This window comes from Oncorhynchus masou, unplaced genomic scaffold (assembly GCF_036934945.1).
Source record: "Oncorhynchus masou masou isolate Uvic2021 unplaced genomic scaffold, UVic_Omas_1.1 unplaced_scaffold_1726, whole genome shotgun sequence".
NCBI classification, from domain to species: Eukaryota; Metazoa; Chordata; class Actinopteri; order Salmoniformes; family Salmonidae; genus Oncorhynchus; species Oncorhynchus masou.
The window spans coordinates 107390-117819 of NW_027007434.1; the positions used below are offsets into that span (position 1 = coordinate 107390).

A 10430-nucleotide genomic window follows, 5' to 3' on the forward strand; every position below is an offset into this window, starting at 1 on the left:
CCCACTGGGTTCTCTTCTACCTAGTAGCCTACTAGTTTTCACATTATTCAAATCTGGAATGGCATCAAAGTCCTGAGACGATAATCTTAATCTTGGGAAATCCACATTAGTAAATAGAAAAAAAAACCATGAGTCAAACAAACACTACAGTAAAGTCGACGACACAACCAAGAGTCAGGGTGATATCCCACACGCCGAGGCTAAAGCTATGCATGCAAGGCTTTGACCAGAGCAACACCACCAGGGGCTGAGGGATATTCTCCCTATAGCCTAGAACACAAACAGACAGGGGCTCGGAATATCCACTGACTGCTCAACTCGAGCTTTCGAAGGTCCTCCCACGACACCCCCCTCCTCTCCGCGCGACTTGATGTAGCCCATTCGCATTGTGTATAACGCGACCTGTTATGGCCACCACTACTTCCGGGTTTCGGCAGTCTGGTCCATATCCACTCCTCAGTCGCGTTTCCCAACTACTCGCACCCATTGTACACAAACCAACGAGGAGTTGGCGACTGAGCACAGCATCGATCGAGGGCTGCTCCTTTAAGAAAGACTAAGCCTGAATTATCACCCCACCTCCTCCTGATCTCCTTTACAGGGCTTTTGCGTTTTAAAAATCAACCCAGGAGCCGAGAGTGATCAAAAGAAAAACGAGTGAGCTGAATGTTTTGTGTGCATTTGACTATTCACATTAGGTGTGCTAACCCGTGGAAGCGCGGCGCGGATCATCATTCATTCCGGGCTACTTTGACAAGCCTCGGCGTTTGATTGACAGGCGTGGTGGCAAAAGCCACGAGACTTCGCTAGTTCTGTTTTGAGGGGTATTTTCATACTGTTTTGTTGGAAAATAAGACTGGGGTTTCTCTCCCTATACCACTGCCCTGGGGATAGCTCAGGCCCTATTCGCGGTTGCTTTGGACTGAACTTGAGCTGAAGAGGGCTGGCTTGAATTCATCGTTGCATTTCTCTTGCAAGAAATACGGATTCTTGAAAGATCTCGCATTTGGAATTTGCGTTTTTATTTGTTCTTCACCCTGGCCTCTTAGGGGATATATCCGAAGCGAAAGGAGAGAAGAAGAGAGGGACTAGAGGAGGGATATGGCGCAGCGGGTACGTAGCAAGACTATCCCGAAAAGTTTCACTGTAACTCCACTGTGTGAAAATGCAAAGCCATGAACACGGTAACGTGGCCAATGACAGACGCTTGCGGCGAAACGTTACTTTCTTCTTCAAGACCCCGCTGGACCGAATTCCATGTTTTGCAGTTTTGCATCTTTGGCACAATATTACGCACGGACGCACATATTTGCTGCTTCGCGAACGCCCCGACTAGGGACATTAGAAGTGTCATCCTATCTGCTGTTTCCAGATTAGTCTTGACAGACCAGTTACTGGAAGAGAAACAAGGAGCAATGGGACCAAACAAACCCAAACTTTATACTTCCAAAGTCGAATTTAAATGACTTTAGTCATTTTTGTAATTCATCAAATTCATGTAAATGCTTTGAGGTTTGAATCTCTGAGTGTTTTTGAGATTATAATTCATTATCATCTAGAGTTGCATCCTCAATTGTAGTTTATTACAAAGTAGGCCTAATAACGTTTAATTGAGTAATTTGGGTAAAAAACCAAACAAATTTTTGCATATGCTAATAAAACACATTTTTGTCATGATGTGATGACTTATGATTTGTAACATAGCCTAAAACCCCGGAATACTCGACTAGATGGCAGAATTTAAAAAAATGAAATGTAAGAGAGATCACACTTATTATTCAAAGACCTTTTGCTTGATGGAGAGACACACTACATCAGTACCACGCGGGTCATTTGTGCACCTCTCCACGTGTCAGGGTCTAAATGGTAGTCTTTATAATACCGTGCCACGTTCAGAGTCCACAATACATCATTAAAATCACTCATTAATTCGTTAAAGAAACAGGCCCCAAAATAAATGTTGTTGTAACTTTTAGTCAACGTGTTATACGTGTTGTATGTCTGTGTGAAAAGGCATATTCAGGCACACATTTAGTATGGGCGTATGGGGATGGAAAATATGCAGACAACTTATAACTACAAATCACTTCGGTTTAAATGTTCATAAAAAGATCTATCTATACTAGACATCTTCAATGATCATCATTATGAGAAACAGAAACATCAATTTAACTGCGTTTGTTAAATATATTAATGATGGTGTATTTGGCGTGTAATAACAGAGTAACCAATGTTACACAATTCTAATGATGCTCTAAAATTAGCAAACACTGTAATTAGAGAGACTAAATGTTGTGAAAGCCTACTATCAAATAATTCAAAATGCACAAAGACGAAACATGCATGCTTGTCATCCGTTTTAACCTGCTCATATATATTTCAGTTTTTGCTATTTAGTAGCCTAGCTTTGGAATTAAAGATCAGATTTGAATAATGTTTTAACGATATTATCCCTATTTTGTTACTATTTCTTATATGGTGGTGTAAATATTTAAAATACACTTAGAGCTACAGTTGAACTTTAGGGGTATTATATGCTTGAATATAAACAAGGTCACTAAGGCCAACCTCGGTAGACTTCTTTTTTTTATTCATTCATTGGTAGGTTACTATTTACACGTTATATTGTTGTCTGCAAAGTGCGTAAAACCACCCCAGTCCTATAACTGTCCATTCAGTAGGAAACTGTGTTGTAATTGTGTATACAGTACGAAGACTTGCCCCACTACGGGATGGACGGGGTGGGTATCCCCACCACCATGTACGGCGACCCGCACGGTGCCCGCTCCATGCAGGCCGTCCACCTCAACCACGGCCCCCAGCTACACTCACACCAGTACCCGCACACAGCCCACAGCAACGCCATGCCGCCTAGTATGGGCTCGTCCGTCAACGACGCCCTGAAGAGAGATAAAGACCAGATATATGGGTAGGTGACTGTAGCTTACGGAGGTTATATATGAGCAACTTTGTGTGGGATTTCATATGTTTTGGTTGATTTTCTTGTTGGAGTTGAAAATGTGTAGACTATTAGGCCGTGAAGAGCGGTTGGGAAAAAGTAAAATACACGTGGGATTGTTACCTGGGAATTATTGTTGTTTTGGAACTTTTTTTGCAAGAATAATTTATTGTCGAACGTTGTGTTGACTTCTATAACTTGGCACAAAGTTGTATGCTTTATGTACTCAAAATATAGGCTACGATATTGATATTTGCTGACACAAAATATTATGCACCCGTGACCCTGAGACCAATAGCTACTATGTGCAGCAGCACACTTTAGTCTATATGTTTTGGAAATTAAAATTCCAATGAGTTTATTGTAGTTTTACAAGGACCTGTAATTGATTACTACATATTAATATAACTAAATGGTGCGCAATGGTCTTGTTATATGGCCATGGTTTTATGTAATAAAACAGACACCCAAAATTATGCACACCCTACATTAATTTAGATGAGTTAATTAAAATTCCAACGCATGATGTATGTACGGTGACTGAACATGTCACAAATAATTTAAACTATTTACTCAGTTCAATGGTAGGCTTACTTCAGAGCGTCATATTTTTTCTTAAATTCTAGACATTGGCCCTAACATATCCAGAACGGACATATCCGCGATTTATAAATGAGACTAAAATGGAACAAATTGCACATATTAAACGTTTGATATTTTCAAAGACAAAGGCAGATCTAGCCTATAGGCTTAGGAGAAAAATACAGTGGTGCACAAAAAAAGTACATTTTATTCAAATCATTTGACACAATTATCTGTCAGTAAAAACTATATCGTTTGAATATTTTTCTGCACTAATAGGCTATAAACGCCATACATAAAAACAGCATACACATATCACCAATTCCCAGAGCTATGCCTAGTTGTTGAGACTAGCTTATAGAACCAGTGTTGACCCCGGCCTTGTTCTCTGCGGTGACATTTGCTATTGTGTTTGATTCCACGCAGGCACCCCCTGTTCCCCCTGCTTGCACTGATTTTTGAGAAATGTGAATTAGCGACTTGCACGCCCAGAGAGCCTGGGGTCGCGGGAGGAGACGTTTGTTCATCGGAATCTTTCAATGAAGATATAGCAGTGTTTGCAAAACAGGTCGGTGAAAAAACCGTTGCGCGTTATTAACATAGGCTACATTATGCATACGGTTATAGACGTGTGTGGCTGAACATAAGCCGATGTTTTTAAGATGGGTATTTAGTTTGTGTAATTAAATGTTATTGTAAAGTTTAGCATTGGAAATGTTTTGACGCGTGTATTGTTTAGAAGTAGCCTATAGTATTTGTTATGCCATTAACAGTAGTTTATGTTTAACACATTGTTCAATATTGGGAATACTATTTTAATATTAAATACATTGTTATTTTTCTCACGGATGTTGCCCATAAGTGTTGAAGTGTTCATGATTTTGTGGTTTTTAGATTCGGGCAGAAAAGCCGTTATTTTCATCGAATCCAGAACTGGATAACCTGGTAAGACAAATATTGATTTGATTATACAAGAAGTGGGCTAATGACTAAGAGCCAACGTGGATGTATCCAACATATCAGGGCTTGCCTTCATATTATGTCACGGTTTCTGAACACCAGACGCTGTGAGTTCAAAAAGTTTCTCCAACGACTGGAGGTTGTTGTTCTTCAATCCGGATGGTTTGATTTCATGATGGCCCTCGGTTGTCACCGTAGATAACCATCTTTTGAGGGCCACATTAGAAAGCTGTCAAATGGGTTTGGACTACATTTCCCTCGATGGAAAGTTATTATGTTAATAGTTTTCACTTGTAATGTAGGATTTAATGCTTATGTCTGGGATAGCTTCTATTGTGTTTGATTGATTAGCCAATGCTGTAATGCCGCACGCTTATAATGTTGAATATCAGCTCGACATAAAATCAAAATTCAAAATCCAATTTAACATGAATAATTTTCTCCATTGTAGTTTCTTATATCCTATCCAGAAACATATGCCTATTTCATATTAGGACATTTTACAAGCTAATCTTTTTTATTGTTATTTAAATGTTTCAGATGATTCAAGCCATTCAAGTTTTACGGTTTCATCTTCTTGAGTTGGAAAAGGTAATATCCCAGCTCCCTGTTGCTGCCTGGCCTTGTCACACTTCATAGCTATGGGCGACATTTGCATAAATGTATTTTTCTAGTCGGCTATAATTAGTGTCGAAATCAATCATGGGGCCTATTTCTCTTCCGCGTTGTAGCCTAATCACAACGCAAGCTGCTACAACTGCATGGAGCGGATATCTCTGTGACCAAATCTCTGAGAGATAATAGTTTATTTTGGTGTAGATTACATACAAGGTGAATTAATTATATCATTTAAAGTATGTTATACGCGCTTTAGGTATTGGAGAATGCTAAAGGCCGAGAAAAGTAGCCCGCTGTAGCATAGATTGGCGTGACATTAGTGAGGTAATTTTTTATATGGTATATTGATATGTTTTACCAATGGTAGTCCACTGTCCAAACAATTGATCAGTTGAAATGATTGTTAATTAACTTTCAGTAGGCCGAGTGTTGGGCTATTTTGATACAATTCAAAACATTATATAACAGAAGGATCGTTGAAGGCTGTAGCAGCATTGTGTAGCGATGCATTTAGCCCATACAGAATGCACCATCCTCGGTATGACCAGGCGACATGCACCGGGTTGGTTCGGTGGTAATAATGGAATCACTGGAGGAAATGAAGCAGTTTACCTTAAATGTCAATCAGTCGGGTCACCCCACCACCTCCCTAATGGACACAACCTGGGGCACTGATACATTTAACACGGGTGTTGACTTGGTTGTAGCCCGCCAGTCTTCTTGTCATTGTCAATTTTCGTTGAAGTCTCAATTTTTCTCTGTAATAAAGTTACTTCATATTTCTGGATTCGGCTGGTCACGTGGGAGCGCACAGCAACACCACGTGCTCGCCTCAACCCATTTGGACCAGGTTGTCCAGGTGGCTTGTAGCTTTGTAGTTGCAGGCATGTGTCAGATATACAGGAGCTCATGTCTTTTCTTTTGGTGTGTTTTCCTATTCTCTTTTATGTTGTTCTACAGGTACACGAACTATGTGACAATTTCTGTCACCGGTACATCAGCTGTCTGAAAGGAAAGATGCCCATCGACTTGGTGATCGACGACAGAGAGGGCGGATCAAAATCAGACAACGAGGAAATAACAAGATCATCCGGGCCTCTTGATCAGGTAATGTCATATCTCTCTCTCTCTCTCTCTCTCTCTCTCTCTCTCTCTCTCTCTCTCTCTCTCTCTCTCAACTGGGAATATTCAGTGTGGTGTCTTCTGGGTCACTTCTCCGCGAGGCGCTGTTATTTGCATACGATTAAGACCGTTTTAGATTCCATCGGAATGAAAATTTCTCTGTATAATGTATCCATTATTGGCCCATTAAGGTTTGATCCGGGAACCGACCTGGGGAGATTAGCCCGAGAAAGCATCGCCATAAACTTGACCTGCTTCTTGTCCATTTTAATTTAGCCATCTTTCCCTTTTCTTATTTTCCTCCTCCTCTCCAGCACCTCTGTCTTCTATTGTTTAATCAAAACGAAACGTCATCAGTGCATTTGTATTACCACGCAGCTACCGTGGAGAGGCCAAACGCATAGTTTGATATCTCACCGGAGGGACTGAGACCGTGGGTTTAGTTGCCTCGGATTTCCCGTTGTAGTTTACGGTTCATTAGGTGTCTTGTCAGTATTTTTCCTCAGACATGAGCGCACATTGCTTAGGCGAATAGCCCTAATATTCGTGACCACTTTGTGCTTTAAAGCGCGAAGACAGAGAGAGAATCCATGGCACTTGCTGAAATTAAAGGTTTGATTTTGAAAGCTACTTGGCAGTAGGCTAGATTAGGACAAGGCAGTAGGCTAGATTAGGGGAATGTTTCCTATTGTGAGTCGCGGGCAGCAGTAGCGATATCAGCACATCCTTCATTATGTGCTCCACTGGCTGCTCGCTCTCGAGGGACATTGTAGTGCGCGCGCAGGCATGACCCTAATGGTCCGTATTGCCGTTAAATAATGATAACAGTAATAATGATTAGAATTATGCAAATCTATAGCCCTATCTTTTATGCTGTGGATTTTAGGCCATTAATACCATGCTTCATTTTGTAACCTGAATAGAGACAGCTTTTCTTATTTCACTTAACAAAATAGGCCTATATTTTCGAAAGTTATCTCTGTTAGGTTTTAGAGAAGAATGAATGAAGGCCCTCAGAGACATAGGCTATGGATACCGATGAAGGGAAAAAAACAAGTGGCCAAATTAAAGAGATTAGCGGCTAGGCAGATATAAAAAGTAATGAAGCGATTAGGCTAAATAATTTAAATCCGTGGACCTCCATATGGTTGAGTGGCCGGCTAGAGCTGGCGGTCTGTTGTAGTGCTCCGGAGAGAGTGGCAGCGAGCAGCTTCCATGTTCTGTGGTGAATAGCGTAGTTAGCAGGCAGTATAGCCTAGGCATCGTCATTCATGGAGGAGCTGCGACCAAAATGGGAGCGACCCCCTGCCTGCCTCAAGCTTCCTCTCTCTCGCGCTCTCTCTTTCTCCGTCACCAGCCCCATATTAATGATTATGCTAATGAGGCAGATCGCCGCGCCAGATAACACTTCATTTAATTCAAAAGCAGAATTAAATAACATGATGCCAATTGTGCACTTAAGTGTTTCTTTGAACGCGTATTCTTTGGGGACCTTGTCAAAGACGTTGCGCCTAGATAGTCTGAGATATGAGTGAAACTGCGGAAGATAAAGGGGTATCGAAATATAGGCTTCTGCGAACACCCTGGGGTTTGTAGGTATATGAAGCACATCATGTTGTGCTCGCGGGCAGTGATATGGTACTTTAATTGACTTTAAGATGAAGACATGCCCTATTTTAATCTAATGATGGCCTTCCTTGTAGCCTAAATATTGAGGCTAATATCATATAGGCATATAGGTTGACAGTGTCTCCCGCTGTGAAGCGCATTAATAGGCCTCTATGTAAAACTGTTCTGACAGATCTGGAATATGTCCATATCAATTACATTCCTGATATTTCAGAGTAAGATTATGATACAATACAAAGTAGTGCAGCTAGCCTACATTTTAGGCATATCTGCTTAATGATCCATAAACCACAAATGAACTTATCCAGAGAGCGCTGAGGGGTCTTTGGCTCAAAGATAAGACCGTTTTCAATTAAATGAAACTGCACTTGTTTTATCGCGATACTTTCAGCTGAGCTGAATATAGGCTATGTATTTTAGTATTTTGTATTTCTTGTAGGACATTTTATGCTTTTGCTTTTGTTAGGCGGCTGTGACACCCTTAACGGATTAGCGCGGTGTGAGAATTATCTCTATCCATATGTGTTGTTAATATACGCCCTGGGGCATAACGTTGAATTGGACTGGAAAAAATATAGAGAATTTGTTAACAAGAAGGAACGGAAGCTCATTTATGCACAAACCAATTTATTCCAGCGAGGGACTGTAGCAGAAAAGGGCAAAAAATAGTACTTTGAATTGATTAAACTCCAGGGTCTGCGCCGAGTTACTAGCAGCTTGTGCACCCAAGCATTGAACCAATAATGTTCCGTTCCGACTCCTCCATCTTTTTTCCTCCCCTTGTTATTTTGCTTGTCTCTTGCTTTGCGCAGGAAAGTAGCGCATGCAGGAAGGACGCAGGGCGCTTCTTGTCAAAAAAAGGAGCGGATAAGAGCATTTCAGGAGAGGTGAAACAGTCATAGAGAGAGGGAGAGAGTCTGGCTGTGAAGGCTTGTGAATGTGACCAAGCCAGTTTGGGTGTGCGTGTGCGTGCGTGTGAGAGAGCCCAGCCTGGCTCCATGCTCCCTTTAAAACCCTTTTCCTCCTTCTCCCTAGAAAACTAGTTTTACCACATTTAACCCCTTTATTTACTACAGTTGACCCACCCTCTCCCTGCTCATTTTGACCCACTTGAAGGGTAGTCAAACATTTACATAAATAGTTTCCTTTGGTTTTCGCTTTTCTGTTAAGTGGTGTTCATGTGAACATAACACATTTCAAAACAACTAAAAAGTGAGACACTTCTTAGCATATTGTCCAGTCTCCTCCACTGGAATAGGTGATGCTGGGAAATAATGTGCTTGCATGTTCCTAGGCTTCATCAACGCAGATTCCACACGACAACTAAGATTCCACACGACAACTAAGATTCCACAAGACAGCTAAGATTCCACACGACAACTAAGATTCCACACGACAACTAAGATTCCACACGACAACTAAGATTCCACACGACAGCTAAGATTCCACACGACAGCTAAGATTCCACAAGACAGCTAAGATTCCACAAGACAGCTAAGATTCCACACGACAACTAAGATTCCACACGACAACTAAGATTCCACAAGACAGCTAAGATTCCACACGACAACTAAGATTCCACACGACAACTAAGATTCCACACGACAACTAAGATTCCACAAGACAGCTAAGATTCCACACGACAACTAAGATTCCACACGACAACTAAGATTCCACACGACAACTAAGATTCCACACGACAGCTAAGATTCCACACGACAGCTAAGATTCCACACGACAACTAAGATTCCACACGACAGCTAAGATTCCACACGACAACTAAGATTCCACACGACAACTAAGATTCCACAAGACAGCTAAGATTCCACACGACAACTAAGATTCCACACGACAACTAAGATTCCACACGAGACAACTAAGATTCCACACGACAGCTAAGATTCCACACGACAGCTAAGATTCCACACGACAACTAAGATTCCACACGACAGCTAAGATTCCACACGACAACTAAGATTCCACACGACAACTAAGATTCCACACGACAGCTAAGATTCCACACGACAACTAAAACACATAAAACTAGTATAGGAAAACTGCTCCATATTGTGTTGTTTTAAAGTCCTTCAGTCATACATGCAGACGTGGCCCATGTATACATATCCCCACCCAGGGCTTAATCTCTTCTCTGTGTTGTTGATGATTTTTGCCTTGCTTGTTGCCTTGCCGATTGCATACGTATTTGCCTAGCCCACACATGGCTCTCCACTGCCCGAGTGAGCAACGAGATGGAGGTCGTTCCAACCACCGCGTCACAGCAGCAGCTAGCGCTCCGCTTGCACAGTTGTCTTTAATTGCAGAGAAGCAGGAGGAAGGTGCGCAGCAAATCTGCTAATGAACTTTGTGACAAGCTCAGAGAGTGCAAAACTGCTGCACCCTATTCCTATTTAGTGTATTACTTTCGTCCAGGGTCCAAAGGGCTTTGTTCAAATGTAGTGCACTATGTAGGGGAATAGGGTGCCACTTGGGTGGCATCCCCAGGCTGTCTAGATGCTGTGATAATAATGCTGTGGACACTGCATCTGGTGAGCTCTTCTCC

The 10430-nt window shown here is 41.6% G+C and overlaps 1 protein-coding gene across 1 annotated transcript; it reads left to right on the top strand.

Annotated features, from left to right (window-relative positions):
• Nucleotides 1-416: 416 nt before the first annotated feature.
• Nucleotides 417-6226, top strand: LOC135532104 (homeobox protein Meis1-like; the record flags this gene model as incomplete). Its single annotated transcript, XM_064959738.1, has 6 exons — nt 417-1113; nt 2709-2929; nt 3968-4109; nt 4436-4486; nt 5042-5092; nt 6080-6226. Coding segments are annotated over exons 1-6 (624 nt in total), but the record flags the coding sequence as incomplete, so codon positions are not given.
• Between the last annotated feature and the right edge of the window lie 4204 nt (nt 6227-10430).